Below are 23,047 nucleotides of genomic sequence, written 5' to 3' on the forward strand. Positions count from 1 at the left end.
CAACCCCAGTGATCAACTAGTACTTATTAATATCAACCTCAAAAGGATGAAAGGTAAAGCTGACCTTGGTGGAATTTGAACTCAGAGCGGAAACACATATGAAATGCCACTAAGCATTTTGACCAGCTTGCTAATGATTCTGCCAGCTTACCACTTTAATAATAATAATAATAATAATAATAATGATGATGATGATGATGATAACAGAAGTAAAAATAATTTTTCTTTTTTTTACATTGGCACAAGGTCATAAATTTAGTAGAGGAAGTATATAGTTGATTGAATGGATCCCAGTATTGTTACAGACACTTACTTAATAAAGTCTAAAGAAATAAAAGTTGATCAGAGCAAATTGCAGTAGAAGTAACAACCTTGAAAAATATTGTTCATATATTTTAAAAACTTAAACAGCTGGTGTAATTTCTTATAGTTAATAGTGGAGATTTCTGACATAAAACAGATGGAAAAAAAAAAGGTATGTAATTAATATTTTAAAGAAAAGTCTTCCATGTACATTATATATACACACACACACACACACACACATATATATATATATATATATATATATATATATATATATATATATATATATATATATATATATATATATATATATATATATATATATATATATATATATATGTATGTATATATATATGTATATATATTTAGAAAGCTGTTTGTTATAGCCAGTCAGAGTGACCATTGGTCACTCTCTGACCAGCTATAACAAAAAAACCTTCTAAAAATGATTACTCTGTTTTAGAGCATACTTCTTTTCAGATGTATAAACTACTAACAGCTACATGTGTGTGTGTGTGTGTGTGTGTGTGTATACATATGCATATATATATATATATATAAAATAAGAGGAATGACCAGCAAAAGTGGACTCCTATATGCAAGAAATAGATGTTGAATCATCTAACCACGAAAAATATGTTCTCAGAGAACATATTTTTCGTGGTTAGATGATTCAACATCTATTTCTAGCATATAGGAGTCCACTTTTGCTGGTCATTCCTCTTATTTTTGTATGTAATATAATTTTAATCTTCGGATTTTTTTTAATATGCTAGACCACTGGTTTTAATTGATTAATATCAATTTCTACCTTTATTAATAAATTTTATATATATATATATACACACACACATACACAGAAGGATTGGTTTGGCAATAAAAAATACAGTGGGTCTTAAAACAAATTCAAGTTTGTTTTTTTTATTTTGTTAAATCTGTTCACAAACACAAGTTTCAAAAATTTTGGGGTTCTTCAATAGTGTTTTAATAAATTTCAAAAGATTAAAAAACTACTACAATTTCTTTTCATACCCAAGCATATTTTCAACCACCGAACCAATACTTCTACGTTTCCAACTTGTGTAGAAATAAACCTCTTTTTCTGATATATATATATATATATATATACATGTATGTGTGTTTGTGTGCGTGTGTGTATATATATATATATATATATATATATATATATATATATATATATATATATATATATACATAAGTACATACATACATATGTATGTGTGTGTTTTCTTTAGAATTTATGATTTTTCATTTGGAGAATTCAAGGTGGCCACTAACCAGACACCGATGTGTATGTGTGTATGTATGTGTATATATATATATGTATGTGTATATATATATATATATATATATATATATATATATATATAAGCTGAACTGAAGAAAATTTATCTGGTTGAGATATGATTTTGACAAATGCTTTTAAAATATTTCCAGAATGATTGCTGACTTCTCATAAATGACTGAACAAAACAAAAAGTAATGAAATCATTTTTGAATAATTCTTTTACAATAACCATCTCATCAGAATGTTTGCTTGACAATAGTTATATATATTTGTGTGCACACACACACACACACATACATATATATACAAATATACACATACACATATATATATATACACACACACACACACACTCACATACACATGCATGTAGGTACACATAATACATATGATTATCATTCTCTTTGGTTTTACATCTTCTCTTCCATATCAACATGGGTTGGACAAGTTTGTAACGTGTGTGTGTGTGTGTGTGTGTGTTTTCAAAGAATGAGAAAGAGTAAGACAGAAACAATTTGCCACTGAGAGACACCAGATTATAATACCAGTACTAGGATGAAGATCTATAAAAAAAAATAAAATGTTACACAAGCTACTGAACACAGGCTGTTACACTTTCAAAGAAAAAAAAATATTACAGAGACTACTGAAAAATCTAAGGATAAAATATGTTATTTAGTAGTAAAAATATTTTTCTTTTAAGAATTTATGTCATAGAATTTACTTTATACTCCAGCATACACCAAACCTGCACTAAAATTATAAATTTGTTTGCCACTTATAAGTGGGTTGAATTTGTAACATTTAAAAAAAAAATCTCAGAACTACAGAACCTAACAGATTATGACAAATGGCATGGCTACAAGGAATTGTGAATGTTGTTCAAAGTATGAGAAAAGCAGAATATAAAACAGATACTGAATAATTTTTTTTCATGACACTTGGGGCACCACAAGTCTCATCACAGATTATCTATCTAGCAGAGCAATAATCTTTGAATATGAATTGATGAAGGTTAGTAGGGACTGTTTAGTTGTCACACAAAGGACAAGCTCTACAGTGCCGACAGTACGGTCAGACGCATCTGGTCTATGGTGTAAGACATACACAACAACAAAGGCGATTGTTTTGTTTGGTTTGGTTTTCTTTATATTTCTTTTGCTGCATGAGTATGGTGATGTAGATTACAAAGATGTGAGGATATCCGTCCAATCCATGCCAGCATGGAAAAACAGATGGAAAATAACAATGATGATACAAATAGACAGATAAATAGATGCAGGGAGTTAGGGAGGGAGGAAGAGAAAAAGAGAGATGTGTGTGTGTGTGTGTCTGTATTTATATCGTATATATATATACATAATGTTAAGACAATCTGCTGAAGGAAGGCATGGAAATTGACAGATCACTCAGTGAGATAGACATAGGTTCAAAGAAATTCTAGCTGTGTATGACAAGGGGGAGCAGATGGAAACTTATAATGCAGGGGGTACATGGAGATATAAGACAACCTGTTGGGAGCCACTGACCAGATCTGTGGAAGGAGTAAGGGCCCAGTCAGGCAGAAGATGACATGATAAAAGAAGTGTAAAGGGGAAAGAACCATAAGAACTAAGACAGGTTTAGAAAGATTGGAAGAGGGAGAAGAGAACAAGGAATAATATCAGTAACTAGAAGTTAGATGTTAGGTATATGTAACTGAGAGACAGGCTAAAAGTAGATATTCTGCAACAAGAATATTGTTGCAGAGAGATTTGAGATGTTCTGGATTGTAAAGCAATGTGCTTGTGAGAATCATGACATCATTTGAGAAAGTGTGCATGGAATGATAGTGAGGCACACTTGCTTTCACTGACGATGAGGAGAGGCATGGAAATGTTACTACGACATGGTTTCATGGAGGAGAGACAGCCTACCCCAAATAGACCCAACAGAGAGACCAGCTATTGAAGGTAAAAGCTATTCAGTGAAAAAGAGCAATTAAAAGATATGACACTAGAAAAAAATAACTGGTTCGTGAGGGATAGTCACTTAAAATACAGGAAATATTTGGCCATGTGCTAGGATAAATTCTAGATATTTGCATAATCAGTCTGTCAGTACAGGGAAGTGTCATAACAAATTACTAGCAAAGCAGTATCATTTTCAGAGGTAAAGGAGAGGCGGATGGATGCTCTAGAGCGAGGAAATTGGGAAGGTATTGAATGAATAGAGTAAGTCATGAAAATAACAGAAAGAATTACAGCAGAACTGATTAGGAAAAGAATTAGTTCAAATGCAAACACACTTTGGGTTTGTGCCAGGAAAGAGTACCACCAATGCCTTCTTCCCCCATAAAGCAACTATAAGGAAGATAAGATAACTCTTTCGCATTTTAATTAATTTGTCAACTATAAAACTTATTTATTCAATCTTCAAATTAATTATGCATTATCTCATAGCTTTGAGATTCTGAAGTGATTGTTTATCTTTAGAATGACATTGTAGGGTGAGTGTGAGAAGCCAGATCTGGTCAGTTTGAACATAAAACAGGTTAAATATTTGGGCTGGATATGGCCTGCTTGAATGTAATGGGTTAAACCGCCATATTTAGTTAAAGACAGCTTTTGACAGGATACCATATTCTGTACTATATTAATCAGAAAACTAGATGTACATGATTGGTTTATGAGTATCATGCAAACCATGCACAGAGAGGCCATCAGCTAGGTAAAAACTAGCAATGAGTTCAGTATGGAATTTCGAGTGAGGTAGGTGTGTATCAGGAGTCAGTTCTCAAATCCTTCCCCTTTGTTATAGTTCTCCAAGTTATAGCAAACTGATTGTCCATCGGAACTCCTGTCTGCCAATGATCTAGTTCTCAAGGTTTGAAGATTTAGAAGAATTTCCAAATTTGGAAGCAAAAACCTAGTATTGAGAGACGCTTCAAAGTAAACGTAGCAAAGATAAAGTTTATGTAGCAGAAAGAAGACAGAACTCTACAGATTATGCCGCCACCAAGGAGGTGGCTATACTCAATAAGCACAAAAGTAGAAAGGAGGAACTCTGTACCAAATGTAAACTATGCATACAAAAGATTTAGGGTGACAGAACAAAAAATAGGACTTAATATGTAGCCATTGTACAAGAGTAGTTAGCAGTAAAAGTAGCCATGAAATAAATTCTTTGAAATGTTTGGAAGGCTTCCTAAAAGTAGTTGATGGTTTCAGTAGTGGAGACGGTCATTCTGAAAGTATAGTAGCCAGAGTAAGAACCAAGTGGGGAAAAAGTTCAGGGAGCTATTATCTCTTTTGGCAACAAGGGGGTTCTCTCTCTGGGTGAAGGACAGATTGCATTATACTTATTTATGAAGTGTAGTGCTATATAATAGCAAAACATGGAGAGTGGATGCAGAGGATGTGTGAAAGCTGGAAAGAAATGAAACCAACATGCTCTGCAGAGTGTGTAATGTAAGTGTGCATGAACAAGAGAGCACAAATGATTTGTGAAACACACAGGGTATCAGAGGAATTATGTGTAGTGTGCAAGAGAAGACTGCACTGGTTTAAAATGTGTGATGCTTACAGAGCATGGCAGCTGGGTTTCAGAAGATCCAAGTGGAAGGAATCTGTAGAAGGGGAAGACTGAGGAAGACATGGGAAGAAGTGGTGAAAGCTGATCTCAAGAGACTGAACCTCACGAAAGGAGATTACAAAGGACCACAACAAATGACAAGATGCTGTGCTAGAGAAGACCTGTTCAACCCATGCATATATGAAAATGTAGACATGATGATGATGATGGTGGTGGTGGTAGTGGTGGTGATGTGATGATGAGTACATCAATGCATAAAATATTTAAAAAAATAAATAAAATTCATTTTTCATCAAGCATATTTTCACTAGTCTATATAGAGAGTTGAGATGGATGACAAGCAACGAAGCTGAGGATGACAATTTTTAGAGGGTTATAAACAAATGAAGCAATAAAATATAGTCACTATATAATGAATTTGTTAAAATATACAAAATAAACTTACAATATCAACCAACAACTCTAGCTATAGATAGATGTAATACAGAAGAGACAGACTGACAGAATAGAGAGACAGATTGAAACAGAGAATGGTAGACAGATAGACAAGTAAATAGAGTGATAGATAGACAGACAGTTAACTAGATCATCAAAGACTGATGTACAAATGTAGAAAATAGAGGACTATATTTAGAACTGGATTTTTAGAAAGATAAAAATACAGAAGGAATGACAGATTTCATCTTAATAATCTAGAAATATTTTTTGCTTTCAACTACTGTTTTGGGAGGGGTATTTTTTCTGCATTATTTCCTCACATTGTAGAGCCCAGTATTGGCGTTGAATCTGGAAAACGTCCATTTTGGCTTTGTGTTCAGCAGCTGCATAATCTAATTTTCGTTTCATCATTAACATTTGCATTTCATGTTGTTCCTGTTGCATTTTTACAAGTACAACTTGGTTGTTTATTGCTTGTGTGGTTGCATCACCTCCTGCTAACATGCTGTTTGGACTGCACATGTCACCATTAGAAATAGGAAATATCCCCGTAGGCACAGGTCCTCCAGACACAGGAACAGTTATGGTTGGTGGTGGACTATCGTCATCATCTGGACATTCTAAGACTGCATAAGATAATAGAAACAAAAATGATGCATAACAGATGAAAAATATGTCAACAATATACGTACATACATATACACATTACATACATACACATATAAATGTACGACATCTATGAACACATTTAGTATATTTTAAATGATCATCAGAAAAGAAAAGATCATTATGAGGTATAAGTGACTCCGAGGTTTGAGTTCTGAACTACTAACTACGTGGTCATGAGTTCAAACCTTAATAAAGTCGCTTTTTCTTTTTTTGCAGCTGGGTAGAGAATTTAACTCAGCTTTGCCCATTATTCTAAACAAGTTACTTCACAGTAAAATGGTAAGTATTAGGTTAGAGTAACCGACTGTAAAAGTACATGCTAGCATGGAAAATGGTAGTAAAATAATACAACAAAAATATCATTAGTTCAAACTGATTAAGAAATTTGTGAAAAAGAAGAAAAGGCTTCCTAACAAACTGTGTCTACAAGAAATAAACCAAGGCCAGTGTCAAAATGGTTAAAAAAAAACTTGTAGTGTCTTGCAGTACAATCAAATATAGAATACACAGTTGCAAAGCCAACTTCTAAAGCATACAGCCATGTAAGTTCATAAAGAGATGAACAATATAATTTATTAAAACAATTTTTTTACTGAATGTCTCAAGATGAGTTGCTGTAATTAAGATCATAATTTACCAGATTAACCTTATCTTTAGAGTGTATATATATAGAAGCCTAGAATATTAAACTCTTAACCCTTTCATTACCATATTTCTGTTGAAATATACTGCCTTTGTTTCAATTAATTCTGAAAAATAGTGAAGAAGTTTGTAAAATAACTTGGTCATTTATAAACTACTTTTTGTAACAAAATTAACATGGAATTTTAATGGGAATACTTCAAAATAGGTAGTTGGTATTATAGATCCAGAGTGGTCTTAGTCAGGTTGGTATTAAAAGGGTTAATTAATGTTCTCTGCATTTTAACAAGTTGCACATACATCACAATTATAGATCATCTAAACGACAACTACAACATCGCTTCCCCAGTAAACACTTCACTGCAAAAACAAACTTGATACATGCAAGGGATGTAATTTAAGACTGCGTCAACTTGTACTGAGCCATTATCTTTATCTCATCTTTTCACTAAGAATGTCAGAACTCAAGAGACTCCAACTAATGCAACATCAACTTCGAAATATTCACAACTGACATAAAAACAAAACATAAACAAGGACACCTCAACTGTAACATCAATTTCTGAAAACTAGATTACCAACATGTCATGATGTTATAGATCAGATTGGTCTACAATACAATACTGTTCCATCCATTTTGGTTTGATACCATCTAATCCACGAGGTCTAACAGTCTTACCAAAGCAAGTCTTTGTAAATTGTTTAGCTCTAGGTCAGCCTTGAATGAGAAGACCTGTGATAACAGGAATTCTAGGCACAGCTATCCAGTTGTTTTTCAGGACATTATCCAATTGTCCTTTATTTTTTTCCATAATTTTCTTTTTAAGATGGTAGAGTGTATATAAGGAAGATGGTTGCTACTCATGGCAGTTTGAGTAACCTCATAAAAACTCTCTCAGATTCAAGTCTTCTTTGGTCTATCTCTATTGTGGGTACCTTCCACAACCAACTTACACTTTTCCGAGCAGCATGTGACTTACACTTTTCCAAGCAGCATATGACATCTATTCATATTACATTTCCACATTTGCAAAGTTGTTCCTTCTGCAGATATCCTCTACTGTTCAGTTGCTTTCATAAATTCCTTTTGTGTTCAATCATTCTCACAAGTTAACTCATGGGAGGTTGCTATAGTAGAAACAGTGTTTCAAGTTATTGGGTTATTTTCCTCAGACAAGTGATTTGATTTAAATGCATGCAAAAACAAAGTAGATTCCACCAAAGAAACGCCAAGAGTTAGGTGGTGGTGCTAAACCCATATAATGGATTAAATCTATGATCCAAACAGATTAAAAAGTTCTCTGAGTGCATTTCACTCTGTTCAAAGCCTGCCAATACTATCATCAGTTCCAATTCTGACCCTAATTATACTACCCAGATTTTTGCTTCTCAGAGGAGAAAGCATAGGAAATGGACAAAGGGCTTCGTTCAATCCTTTGCCTGTCAAAAGCATTTACATAAGTTTGTCCTAAATGTCCATGCTTGTTTTCAAACTTTTAGTTAACCTTTGTTTCATAAATTCTGAGTAATATAAAACTTCCCTTTCATAAGACCCAAGTTATTCTGGTGGCTTAAAAAAATTGGGACTGTGTATCATATGGACAACAGGGAAATATGTCTTGTGTATCACTATACACAGGACCAGCAAAGGTCCTGTGTATTTAATAAAATTGAGATAGCTTTAAACTTGTCCAACACTTTGACAAAGAAAGAAGTATATGAATATAAATTCTATTTTGTTTTTCATTGATAAAGAGAAAGTGTGCAAAAATTTCTTTTTTCTTTTCTAGAGACTGGTATGTCTAGTAAGTATTTGTCAGTTTGAGAAGTGCTGACCAAGGTCACCAAATTAATCTACAAGTATCAGTAAGCACTTAGAGCAGTCTATGTTCTTCATTTCATGGATGATCCTTAAGTACATCTAAAGTTCTGTTTGCTAGATATCACATAGTAATGTAATTTCTTTCTACCTCTTTGCCTCTTTCCAACATACCAAGCAAGGCCATGTTCTCCTTGCTGTTGAACTTGTATGCTGATTAGCCCCACAGGCCAGCCCTGATCAAGCAGACCTATAATAAAAGGTAATCAAACCATGGACATCACATTTACATCATATTTTCCAGAATAGTGAACTGCAAACATTATCCAATGTATCCCTTTTTAAAGATGCTAGAATATGCTTTAAAGGAAAGGTGTCTATTATTTCTAGCAGAGCAAACACATAGACGTTCTCTTGTTGGCTTATGTTGAACTTATATTTCAGCTCCAAGATCATAGATATTCGCCTTTGGATCTTTTGACTCACAGCCACTTTTCCAAATTTCAAACTTCTGCAATCAGCACATTCTTCAATGGGAATTGGAACATCAATATTCAAAAGTTTCTAACAGCTTTCATCCAGGTCTACATTGCATTTACTTCATCATCATCATCATCATCATCGTTTAACGTCCGCTTTCCATGCTAGCATGGGTTGGACGATTTGACTGAGGACTGGTGAAACCGGATGGCAACACCAGGCTCCAATCTAATTTGGCAGAGTTTCTACAGCTGGATGCCCTTCCTAACGCCAACCACTCAGAGAGTGTAGTGGGTGCTTTTACGTGTCACCCGCACGAAAACAGCCACGCTCGAAATGGTGTCTTTTATGTGCCACCCGCACAAGCCAGTCCAGGGGCAAAACCAAGTTTTGATAAACAACTGCTAGTACACTGAACGTGAATTCTCATGTTCACTCCCGAGACCTGCCCTTCACAGGTCAAGAGGATTGGCCTGCAAGAGTCCTGCCTCAGTGCCATGTAAAAAGCACCAGTGCCGGTGAAAACAGAAAAGTGCCCGAGCTGGTGCCATGTTAAAATCACCCAGCACACACGGTAAAGTGGTTGATGTTAGGAAGGGCATCCAGCCATAGAAACAAAGCCAAATCAGACTGAAACCTGGTGCAGCTCGCCAGCTCTGGTCAAACCATCCAACCCATGCCAGCATGGAAAACAGACGTTAAAGATCATGATGATAGTCTCAATGTGAATCATTTACACACTCTGGTTTTCCCATTGCTCACTACATGACACTGCTTGTAACCGTGTTAGTCTTTCTCTATATTGACTAACTCAATACCACCAGAGGTGTAATTTTCTTTGGTTTTTAATTTAAAAAATCATTTCTTACTCAATACTATGTAATCAGAGGAAATAGCAGGTATACAAAAACAGCAATTGGTTATCTACTAGACTAATTGGGAAAATTGTTGGAGTGTAAACAACACTAGATTGAAAGCTAGATGGCTTGCTGAAATAAATGAATAAATTATCTTATTTAGGTGATACAGCTGCTACTGGAGATATAGCTAGCCATGACCTCTGATAGCTAGAGTCCAAAAGATATTGCAAAACTTCAGAGTAATGTACTATGGTAAGTCAGGCATGGGCAACCTTTCACAAGTTGCATGAGACATGGTTCATCATCAGGCAAGCTGCACTAAAAAAATTCAAGGTAATTTTATGTTAGGTGTGTCATTCGGAAAGTCCCACAAGTTGCAGTTAGCCAGTAATTGATGAAAGTAATGGAGGATTACTATTTCTATATATATGAAAGCTAAACAAGAAGTGTGTCTAAAAAACTGTAATGCTATATAGTAGTAAAATGTACACTGAAGATAGATTTGAGTAATGATCTATAGAATGCTCAATGTCAAATGTACAAACAGCATCTAAACTTCAATCCAAAGTATTAACCAACATACAAACGATAAGTTAGGGTATTTGTTACATTGTTGGATACCTTGTGGTATTGCTGCCTGCTTGCTACATTCTGACTTCAAATCTAATATCAACTTCACCTTTCATCCTTCTAGGGCCGAGCAAATACCAGTCCAGCACTGGTGTTGATCTCTCTCTCTCTCTCTCTCTCTCTCTCTGCTCTTCTCTCTGGAACAAATAAGCTGTGGTCAAACGTGAGAGATGAGCCTACGAAGTTTACAATTCCCTAGAAGCGCCGTATGTCACAATGGACGGCCCCTTCAACTCCATCAGAAGTTGAAGACCAAAGGAAAGTCGAACTAAACAACATATTGTCATCATCCATGTTATTCGATTTAGTCGTGGCTGCCTGTATGGGGTTATGTTTATAGTAGAAGAGACTATTACACACCGACCATCACACACTGCCCATAAACCTCAGATCCAATAACAAAACTGAAATGATTTTAGGACACTAATCCAGGCTTCCTTGTTGTTGGGGTTTTGTTTTTTGTTGTTGTATTATTTTTATTTTTGAGGAAGATAAGAATAACTATTTATTACTAGATAACGCCCTAATAGCTGGTAGTAACGAAAGAATGCTCTAGATGTGTACTAAACTCACAAGACATGTGTCTTGAACATAGACACGGTGCAATGGCAATGATTTAATGTGAACTGACGATAATGTACTAAGTTAGCTTGTAATTATATATATATATATATATATATATATATATATATATATATATATATATATAGGGGAAAGATGAGTACGGACATGTAATGATGTGAATGGATAATACATGTTGGGCGAAAACTGCTGTGACTTGAAGAGATGAGATAGTGTCCATTTGGTTACATTTGAGGAAGGAGACTGACTGGACCTTATAGATTAGCTGTGACAGTATTAAGATGGTTAAAAATGATATATTGATTAAATACACACTCGACCGAATGCAGCACTGAAATAATGATGACGATATGCATGCATGCATACATATTAATTTGTTTACACGTGTACACCAGTAGTTAAACAGCAACTTACACACGTGTATATATATATATATATATATACATATATATACATATATATACATATATATATATATATATATATATATATATATATATATATATATATATACACACATATTTATAGTGGTAGAGTGAGAAGGAAATAAAATTTCATACATACAAACGCACACATCTGCATTATTCATCGTGTATATCATATCAAAATTGACGTTACACTCAGATACTCATGCAATAATGAAACACTAAGCAAAATGACAAAACAAGTCTCCCTACCTGTGACTGACTGATGTGTAAAGTTATTCTGTATATGCGCTTGGCTGTGGTTATGAATGTGTGTGTGGTTGTTGTTATTGTTTATATGTCCTGTTCCCCCAGTAACAACTCCAACCACCGTTGCCGTGGTGCCATTCCCACCAGCACCGCTTGGTGTAACGTTACCCGCGGGGTTTCCATTTCCATTCGCGCTGCTCCCTCCAGGAGTCGTGCCACCACCTCCGTTACTCGCACCACCAGATGTCTCCGCATGGCCGTGCCCACCTCCGACGACATAAGGATGGTCAGCTTCAACATACAAACGATTATGTACTGGCTCTACTTTGATAGAACCACCAGAACCTGCAGGTGTTGCGGTACCAGTAATGGTAACCCCGGTAATTCCAACACTACCAGTAGGTACCCCAAGAGTAACTGCATCAGCGCTTCCTACTTGATTTTCAAGCTCCTCTACAAAACGTGGAATCTCTATAATGTCTTTGTTAAGTGCTTTTTTGGCTCTTGCCTTCATGTTCTCCCAGCATTTCTTTAATTGTTTGCAGTCTTTCCGGTTAACACCCGGTTGTGAATTGAATTCGTCTGCTATGGCGTTCCATGTTTCTGTCTTCATTTTGATGGATCGCCAATCATTTTTCTTACACTCCAATATTTCCCGATGTTCGTCTACCAACTCTCTGAGGATATTTTTTTCGAAATTCGTGAAGATGATGCGACCGACATTGACCACGGATGCTCCACGGTTTTGTTCTTGCATCTTTCAAGAGAAATAATTTAAACATATAAAATAGATAGAAACTGTGTGATGATTCAATTAAAGTTTAACATACAGAAATACATGGTCATATACGCACAACAGTATATATATATATATATATATATATATATATATATATATATATTACTTTTTAAAGACGGCACAATTTAAAAAAAAGGTTTTCCTTTAGAAAGAAAACCATTATTTAAACAATGATTGGGAGGGAATGTGACAGGACTGGGGTATTTCATTTTCTTTAATTGGCGTTTATGAATGAATAAACAAATCAAATCCATTATTTGTATACACAAATTAAATAATATTTGAAAATACAAACACTTCTCCGTCACATTTTTTTAAATACAACAATGATTGCTCCCTCGAATAAATACTCACACTCCATACGCCTTTCTTATAATATTAAATGAACAAACACGTTAATATTTTGAAATATATGAATGGATTCTAATTAAGGTGGTGAAAAATTGTACCTTAGCCGCACTCTAATCCTGGTCCAACTCACGGGTCGCTGTCCTTATGAGTGTGAGTGGATGAGGGAGCTGATTAGCAATGACTACTCCCTCAAGGGAGACTCACAAAATTCTCACTCACACTTAGAAATGTTCCTGATACTGTACTAAAGAACATTAATTTAATAAGCAGTTTAATGTCTAGAAATAGCTCATTCTTCCTCAGTAATGTAACAGTAATTATCCCTTACCAAATTTGAAGACATATAATAACTTTTTATTACCATTTTTAATATAAACATAAAGGAAGGTTACTTTATTTTTCAAGTTTTTTGTGTTTCGTTTCGGAGAACAATTCCACATTTTCGTTCATTAATACTCGTGCTGTCCCCTAGCGTCAGAGCTAAATACTACTAGTTTTACTCTCTCGATCATCTTTACGTTTTATTTTTACTGTAAATAATCGAGTATATTTAACATTCACAATCTTTCAAAGAACCATTTACGATTTTCTATTGAGGATTTACGTCTTTAAAACTTTATAAAATTACATTAACCTTAGGCGTGCCAATTTTTTCTGTATTATCTGTACACCACACTATAAACACATTCGTTTCAGTTGTGTTTTAATCTGCTCGAAAATTTTCTGCGAACATTCTTATGCTAAAATATGCCGACGTCTGCAGAAAAAATAAGATATTCTTCAAAATACATATATAAATATATTTATGTATATATTTTGAATATACATACATACATTATATATATATATATATATATATATATATATATATATAATATACATTATATATACGTTTATGAGACGGAGTAAAATTTTAGCTTCAATTTAATAAAGTAATATTTATGACTTGAAAGTTATTTTTCCGAAAATCTGTCTGTCCACTTCTTGAACATTATGAAAGCCTTAAAGCGAAGTTAAATTGTAAAAATCGTTGATGCTGACGAAGAATAAGCTTTAATTGAAACATTTTTCTTTCACAAAATCTCACAACCAAGACCCCCAACTTTACATAGAGCCGATTTAAACACACAGCTAAAATTTTATAATAGATCCCTTTTGGTTCGTTGTGTTCAAGAATAAAGGGCATAATCCCCAAACTAAGTCCGGGAGTTCTCTAAAATAAGAAGGTGGGTTGGTGAGTGAAATTAATGCGGTAAATTTGAAACTTAATGAGTGGCGTATAAATAACAGATGAAAGAGAATACTTTATAGCACTGGCCTCCGAAAGGAAGAAACTCGTGTAATATTTTCTATAAAGTATACGAAGGAAAACATTGCGTGTAATAGTCGCAAAGTATGGGGAGAGACAAGAAGGTATTAAAACGGGTTGATACGTGATAAGCAGGGATGTAACTGGTAAAATCAGATAAGAGGTGCTTTAACTGAAAATCTGTAGTTTTATTATTAACCACACAATCAAAATAGTTGAGTGTAGGATGAATTAGATTAGAATAAGAGGTGGTAGGAACTAGTTATCACTATGGTAACTAATAAAATAATTTCATGTCACGCGCCCGCATACACAGATGCTCTAACATTTGCATGTACATGTTTATTTGCATATACGCACAAAATAATAATATGTATACATTGCAAAGGTATTAAATGAACAACGATAAAAGAAATAATAATCAAATACTTTATTTTTGTATTTATTTCTTTCAATTGAAAGTGTATGCTTATGCACGAGAGAGAGAGAGGCAACTGAGCTTTGCCGTCTGAAATTACGTTCCACAAATAACATCGTTGACCAATTCTTAAAACTGACCAAATCCCTGGGAAAGCAACTCTAATAATAAACAATGTTCGCCCATTTGCCTAATGTGGATGTCCTTTTAACAATATTCATGCAGATAAGTTTTGCGCTGCTTAAACAATTCGATGTTTGCTAACTTCTGTAGAATTCACAAGCAAGTTAGCTATAAGTTACTTTCACTAAGTTTAATCTTTAGAGTTGCATTGACTATAAAATGTCTTAACTATGCACGATGCTAAAGGAGAATATTGGAAATCCAGAAAAATTAGTGATTTTAGAACATCTCTGGCAAGGTCACTCTTCAAAGCGATGTGTTGAGATTTTCTTTAGCAATTCTTAATTTCTTGGAGAAATTCCGGATCTTTTTTAAAACGGGGGCCACATTTTTCATTAACGAAACATTTTGAAACTTGGAACACTGGTAGAATGTGTCATATAAAACATCTTTTTCTCTTAGTCTTCTTTAAAAAAAAAGAAATCCATAAGTTATTCCATGTTAAAGTTGTCGTATTTCTGTAATTTCAACCAATCACTGACGTCCATTCAGCCGATATACATTAAGTGCCGACTACATAAACAAACGATTCTGAAACAATTAACCCTAACCCTAACCCTAGGGTTAGGGTTAAAGCAAATTTAAATGAAAAAAGCAAATAAAACGAAGGTATGGAGATTAAATATGCTTTACATCGCTTAATCAGCCAAAGGAGTAAATATAAACAACTGAATACTTGTCAGTGATTGGTTGAAATTATCGAAATTAGACAATTTTTTACATGAAATAAATTCGAATACAAAAATATTTTTCTGTTCTATAACACAAAATAGATAAGTATACGAAGTTTGAAAGTCTTTCCGTACCAAAAACACTACGTAAAACATTAATGAAAAATATGGCCCCCGTTTTAAAATAGATCCGAAATTCCTTGTCAGATGTGTTACAACTCACCTCTCACGAACTTATTTCACGAATTATTACATACAAATGATAGCTTGTTATCAAGAGTGACACCGCTATATTAATGATACCAAAGTTTTATGCCATTTATTTATGATTTAATAACTGATATTTTTGTGTGATACGGCTAACTGAATTTAATATTAAAAATAATTTTTTAAAAATATATGTTTAACTGCACTCGATATAAAAAGAAGCAACATACATAGTGTATTGAAATTGAGCATTAATGTGAGTGATTTTTGTCTTGTGTTGCAATTAATATTTATAAGCAAAACCAAACACACAAATGTTGTACCTGTCAAAAGCGATGAAGTTTATTTCTGTCTTATTCCGGTAGTTCTTAATTTTTCTGTTCCATTTTTTGTGTTTTATTTTATCTTCTTTAAATCATTTTTTATTCTTTTACTTGCTTCATCTTATTTTCATTTTGAGAAAAAACCTGAAATGAAAGGACCTTAATTTAGCAAAGACTAAAATTGTAGTCAGTTGAAGACCAGAAAGGATTCTACTCCTTTTTGGAAAATGGCCCTACTGAATATGTAGGAAAGGTGAAATTCCATAGAATGTACTCAGTACAAGAGATGTAGTGGGATTACAGAAATATCAACAGAGAAAGCAGACATGTTTGTGACAAATGTGCTGGAGTAATAAGCACTAAGAAAACATGTATAGTGATTTGAACCCCAACCATATGATATTCAGTTAGGGACCATGAGTAATCCACCACAGTTTCACATGATTGGTTTATAAATCAACCAGTCAATGTGAAGCTGTGACATGCTATGGCTTCTCAGATTATCCAAAGTTCACCCTCTTTTTAGCTTATAAAAATGGTTTAGTGCCTATCTAGGCAGACCACTAAGACTAGACCACTCATAGAAGGCAGGTCGCTAAGACCAGGCCACCTCAGGTACTCAGACAGGGCACCTCAATCAAGAAACAACTTCAAACATTCACACATGATGTACCACAGCTAGCCTTCTATAAGACACAATGTGGTTATCTCCTCTCAGTCAGCAGTTATATTATCAGCATCTTTTTTTTGTAAAGATCAACACAGTAAATCATGTCTGCTGTTCAGAAAGGATCGATGTGGCCTTTCCTTTGGATAAATACCAGTGGTGTGAAGAGAAGAGACTTGCATATGTGAACACTGCTAACCTTCCTCAATAGATCTTGCTCAGGCCTATACATACATGTATAAAAGCATGGTCAATATTGAATGGTGGAGGTTGAGGAGGGTTGAACTAGGGGACTAGCAACCTCTTCTCTTCTCTCTTCATAGTATGCCACAAAACCTGCCTAACGAAACCAGAGAACATGGAGGGCCAAAGATGAACAAATAAGTTGTTCAGCATGGATAGGTTAAAGTAAATATTGGTTTCAAATTTTGCCACAAGGCCAGAAGTTCAGGGGAGGGGTTAAGTCGATTACATCAACACCAGTGTTCCACTGGTACTTATTTTATCGACCCTAAAAGGATGAAAGGCAAAGTCAACCAAAGCAGAATTTGAACTCAAAATGTAAAAACCAGCTGAAATGCTGCTAAGCATTTTGCCCAGTGTGCTAATGATTCTGCTAGCTTACTGCCCTATTTAAAGTAAATATTAAAAACAATTTTTGTTTTTAAAATTCAACCACTATCTATGTGTTAGAGAGCTTATAAATTGTCAGGGTATTGAAGTAGAATGATTTACTGTACCTATACATTTCACTGTTAATGTATTAGAAGATAAAGATTGTCTAGGTTGATACAGTAATGGAATATTAATATGTTAAATGACTAAAGATTGTTGCAGTTGATAAGGTATTGGAGTAAAATTGGCCTGATAATTGGTAATTCACATATTCTCACTACTGTTATGTCATGTCAATATTTCAGCTAGTTTAAAATGGTGAGCCTGGCAGAATGTTAGCGCATTGGGAAAAATACTTAGCAACATTTTTGTCCATACTCTCTTTACTCTTTTACTTGTTTCAGTCATTTGACTGCAGCCATGTTGGAGCATCGCCTTTAGTCGAGAAAATCGACCCCAGGACTTATTTTTTGGAAGCCTAGTACTTATTCTATCGGTCTCTTTTTGCCAAACCGGTAAGTTACGGGGACGTAAACACACCAGCATCAGTTGTCAAGCGATGGTGGGGGGACAAACACAAACATATACACACACACACATATATATATGCATATATACGACGGGCTTCTTTCAGTTTCCATCTACGAAATCCACTGACAAGGCTTTGGTCAGCCTGAGGCTATAGTAGAAGACACTTGCCCAAGGTGCCACGCAGTGGGACTGAACCCGGAACCATGTGGTTGGTAAGCAAGCTACTTACCATACAGCCACTCCTGCGCCTATCTTTACATTCTGAATTCAAAATCTACTGAGGTCAGCTTTGCCTTTCATCCTTCCTGGGTCAATAAAATAAGTACCAGTTTATCACTGGGGATGATGTATTCAACTTATCCCCCCGCTCAAAATTACTGGCCTTGAGCCAAAATTTGCAATCAATATTTCAGTTACAGTTAAGGTGGCAACCTGGCAAAATGCTTAGTGGCATTTCATTCATCATTACATTCTGAGTTCAAATTCCACTAAGGTCGACTTTGTCTTTCATCCTTTCTGGGTCTATAAAATGAGTAGCAGTTGAGCAATGGAGTCAATGTAATCGGTTTATCCCCTCCCCTCAGACTGCTGACCATGTAACAAAATTTGAAACCAATATTTCAGTTACTGTTGATATATAATAGAGCTAACAATGGTTTATGTTCATGAGCCACTGTTAATATATTAGACAGCCAAAGATAATAAGATATTGGAGAAGAATGGGTAGGTAATTTACATACTCTTATCATCATTTAATGTCCATTTTTCCATGCTTGTATGGGTCAGACAAAATTTGCCGAGGCAGATTTTCTACCGCTGGATGCTCTTCCAGTCACCAACCCTCACTTATCTCCAAGCACAGTAATATTTCCCCATGGCCAGATATGTTTTTCATGGAAGACTGGAAATGAACATTCTTGCTTGTATGATGGTGCTGCTCATTTTCAACTATCAAGTGATGTTCAGACAAGGATACACACAAGCACATATATATATATATATATATATTTCATTTTTGTTTCTGGTTTGCAAGATTCTTCGTGTGAATTCATGTGTTGAAGCAATATGACTCAGGAGAGAGTCATATTGTCTTAATGTCTTATTACCTAACACACTCACTGGTTCAATTTCCACTTATTTATTATTTATATTTTTTCTTCTAAAATTTTTGTTGCTTTTGCTACCTTGTTAATGGATGTTGACTCTCTCTTTCTTTCTCTCACCCTCTCTCTCTCTCTCTCTGTATATATATATATATATATATATAACAAATGAAAGACAGAAGATGGAATATACGAGAATTTATTATTAATCACGACAATTGTTTCAACACATCCAGTACCGATTCCTCTTGGGTGGGACACTCAGCAACTGGTTCAGGAGCATCTGGTGGTGCAGATGTGTCTCGTCGGGTGATAAATAAATAAATATATATATATGATTATATATATATATATAAAATCTGACCAATATCTGATTTAGATGGGCAAACTTGTGGATTGGTATTATAACAAGCTTCTTTCAGTTTTCATCTGCCAAATCTACTCACAAGGCTTTGGATGGTCTGGTACTATAGCAGAGGACATTTGCCTAAGATGCCAAACAGCGAGACTGAACTCAAGACTGCATGCTTGAGAAGCAATCTTCTTAGCTACATGACCATACCAGCTCTGTGTCCATATATTTACATTTTTAATGGTATCAGTATAGAGGAAGGGACTGTGCATCTAAACTTTGCAGGTCCTCAGGGGATGGTTAGAGTGACACAGTTGATGTTCTGTTTCAGTAGCTCTAAATTAGGACCTGAGAGATAAATATATATGACAAACATACTGACAAGGGACTCTCTATATGGATTCCTGATATGCTAGAAATAGCAGCAACGTTCTGTCAAATCACACACTATCATTTTAAAACAGAGATGACACTGAAAAACAGAGTACCTCTATGACCAAATAGGTTAGGGCAGGGGTTTTCAAACTTTTTGACTTGCGGACCCCTTTATATTTCAGGCTTTACCTTAGGGACCCCCTTATAAACGCTTATGAAATTTATACATAAATATTTGCTTAAAATAACATATATTTTTGCATTTATTTATTTAATAGTATTTAACAAATAGGTTTATTGTCAATTAAAAGATTTCGATAAAAAACATATATAAAATCAAATTGCCCATAAAAAGTATTTGCTGTCTACGGACCCCCTGTGGTCCGCGGACCACAGTTTGAAAACCCCTGGGTTAGGGGACTCATTAACATATATTACTTATTGCTCATATGGATTGGCGAACTAAATTGGCTTTGTTTGAAACTCAAAAAACGATGATGACTATTTAGGTGACACCAAATAAGGAGTTTACTACTAATTGTAAGCAAATCAATCTTAATGTTGAATATTGAGGAAGAAGGAATTGCAGTGAAATTAGATGGAAAAAAGCCTATAAAAATGCTATAATCTGCATTACAACAAGAAAAAATATGCAAACTGGAAATTTGTGACATTTAAAAGAGTTGATGATAGCTTTACCATTTATCTGAGACAATTTGCTGAATATTTAAACTAAATTTAAACCAACATCAGTGGAGATGGTACTACAGAAATTTCATATTACAATTGTGGGTGGTAATAGTGTGAGGTAAAGAACTCTGTGTGTGTGTGTGTGTTGAAGAACACAATCTCCTGTAACTGAGGAGAGAATGGTATTTACTCTGTGGCCATGTTGTCACCTCCAAAATGTTGTTAATAAAGTTAAAAAAAACAAAATGTGAGGTTTTGAATTCTTGTGATTATCTTTTTTTAATGATGGTTTACTATTTGCAATAGAGACTTTTCAGCACCCCATCATTTCTTGTAGAACTGGACAGAGTCTAGTCACTTGTATAGTTAAATAGTTAGATCCTGCTTATTATGTCCTCTTCATTGAGGATCTAGCTGGGTTGACAGCTCATGCTGGTTGACCACATGCCATAGGAGTGGACCCAAGGGTGGGGTAGGGGGCTGAAGGCACCTGCCCCTCTCAAGAAAAGAAGTATGCCCTTCTAAATAATGTTATCACGCCCTTTTCCCTTGGAACTGTATTCCCTTCTGACCTTGTGCCCTCCATTTGAAAAATTCCTGGGACCATGCCTGTGCCACATGGTCATGGCAGATGAGAGGGTATCTCAGAGAGATGGGTCACCTGGGAAGTTTCTGGAATATACCAATAAATGGTGAACACGTTGCAATAGTACATTCCCCCATACCTGACCTAAGCAATAAATCTGAATATTTGCATAAACCTTTAAAGGTGTATTCATCTTAAAATACTAAGGAAAGTATAATTGAAGGATTTAATAAAATAAATTGACCCCAAAATTTGTTTTTTTAAATCTGGTACTTTTTGGTTGGTATCTTATGCCTAACCACTAAGTTATGAGGACAGAAACAAACAATTCCAATTATCAAGCAATGATGTGGGTGGGGTGACAAATATAAACGCATATATATTTGACGGGCTTCCACACAGTTTCCATCTACCAACCATGGGCTGACCAAACTTACTCACAAGACATTGGTCAGCACAGGGCTTTAGTAGAAGACATTTGTCCAAGGTGCCACACAGTGGGACTGAACCCAGTGCCATGTAGTAGCAAAGTAAGCTTCTTAACCACACAATCATGCCTTATCAAAGAGCACTTTAAGAATGTGGTTGTTTAGCTTCAGCTCTGCCCATGTTGCAGCCATTCTGTTTTTCGGACATAGTGTATCTAAGACTACATTATCCATGTCTTTGATTCTTTAAGATGATATAGCATGATTTGAATGCTATTTCAGAGTTGGATTGAGTAAGTGATTTAGTTTCAACCCCACTAAAGAGTTTTTTCACATTTCTTATGTCATTGAGAAGATTATGGATTTTTTTAGAATCTCATTACTCCTCTTAATGTGAGGTCTTCTGCTTTGTCAGAAATTGATATTTGATAAATATTGAGAATCTCATTGAGGTCAACTTTGTCACTCTTCAAGGAATGATTAAAGCACCAGTCAAATATTGGAGGTCAACAAATTTGATTATATCCTTCCCCCAATATGTGTGGCTGCAAACCAACTTCAGAAATCAATAATAAACAAATTAACAAGTTCTCAGTTTAAGGCTTTGAGTTCAATTCTTACTGGTTTCCAATTTAGTCTACGTTCTTGGTTCAGTTCTGGTTAAATCCAATTATGTTGTAAATGCTATTAAGAAAGACATAAACATCACACTACTCCACTTCCCTTATCCTATAAATCTGATGTCATTGTCTTTCAAAAATAAAATCATTCAATACTGGAAACAATCAATAGTTTACAAGGGAAAAGACCAAAGAAAAGGTAGAAGTTCGATAGTACCGAATTAAGCGTTTTGCAAGATTTAGTTTCGTTTCTCTGTTCTGAGTTCAATTCCTGATGAGTCCCGACTCATCAACGTTCTGAATTCACTTATTACTGTGAGTCAACTTAGATTTTCCTCTCTCCATAATTCATAAAATAAATACCAGTAATATTCTGTAAATCGATTCACTACATAAATATTCCCTTTAAGAATAGGTCGTGCAGAGCTCACCAATAGTAATCAATAATTCGTGCAGAAAATATGCAAACACATTAACATTACTTCCCGCCCCACATTAACATCACGTGCCTGCGAGCGCGCAATTCTAGTGTTTCGGCCTTTTCCGGTGCAATCCGGAAATACACGTTTCTTGTCGCTACTACTGGAATTGTAGCCTCTTTCTGGCCGTAGAACAACATGGCGGCAGTGTTTGACAACGTGCATATAGCTATTTACAAGGAAAGCGGTTATTTTGATCACTCTGATAAAGCACCACATAGAATTGAAATTATTAAGGAACAGAACCAGGTTACTGTCAACATTTATTGCGGTAAGTCTGACGGAATTGCGTCTTCGTTTTATATATCTCTAATGTCCAGTTTCTTTTTCAACTTGTAGTAAAAGCCCAAAATGTCTG

At 34.9% G+C, this 23,047-nt stretch overlaps 2 protein-coding genes across 11 annotated transcripts in view; one reads left to right on the top strand and one right to left on the bottom strand.

The window, feature by feature from the left end:
• The window catches only part of LOC106871196 (uncharacterized), a 38,217-nt gene extending 15,472 nt beyond the window's left edge, over positions 1–22,745 (bottom strand). Inside the window, exons 1-4 of one of the 3 annotated variants that reach the window (XM_014917541.3) lie at positions 22,428–22,745; positions 16,244–16,387; positions 11,986–12,739; positions 1,808–6,252 (exon numbers count right to left, since the gene is read on the bottom strand). In XM_014917541.3, coding sequence (XP_014773027.1) covers positions 5,900–6,252; positions 11,986–12,739 — 1,107 coding nt within the window. In that variant the 5' untranslated portion in view covers positions 16,244–16,387; positions 22,428–22,745 and the 3' untranslated portion in view covers positions 1,808–5,899. Of the gene's footprint in view, positions 1–1,807; positions 6,253–11,985; positions 12,740–13,230; positions 13,367–16,243; positions 16,388–22,427 lie in introns of those variants that run through there. The other 2 variants (XM_014917542.3, XM_014917540.3) reach the window with 2 other exon arrangements.
• A 72-nt stretch (positions 22,746–22,817) lies between these two features.
• Positions 22,818–23,047, top strand: part of LOC106871195 (histone-arginine methyltransferase CARM1) — an 84,651-nt gene continuing 84,421 nt past the window's right edge. For all 8 annotated transcript variants that reach the window (XR_016244950.1, XR_016244951.1, XM_089365846.1 and 5 more), the window contains exon 1: positions 22,818–22,960. Coding sequence is in view for 6 of the 8 variants with exons in the window: in XM_089365846.1 (XP_089221972.1) it covers positions 22,828–22,960 (133 nt within the window). In the remaining 2 variants the exon portion in view is untranslated. The remainder of the gene's footprint in view (positions 22,961–23,047) is intronic.

The sequence above is a fragment of the Octopus bimaculoides genome, chromosome 18, assembly GCF_046866305.1.
Source record: "Octopus bimaculoides isolate indiv1 chromosome 18, ASM4686630v1, whole genome shotgun sequence".
Lineage (NCBI taxonomy): Eukaryota > Metazoa > Mollusca > Cephalopoda > Octopoda > Octopodidae > Octopus > Octopus bimaculoides.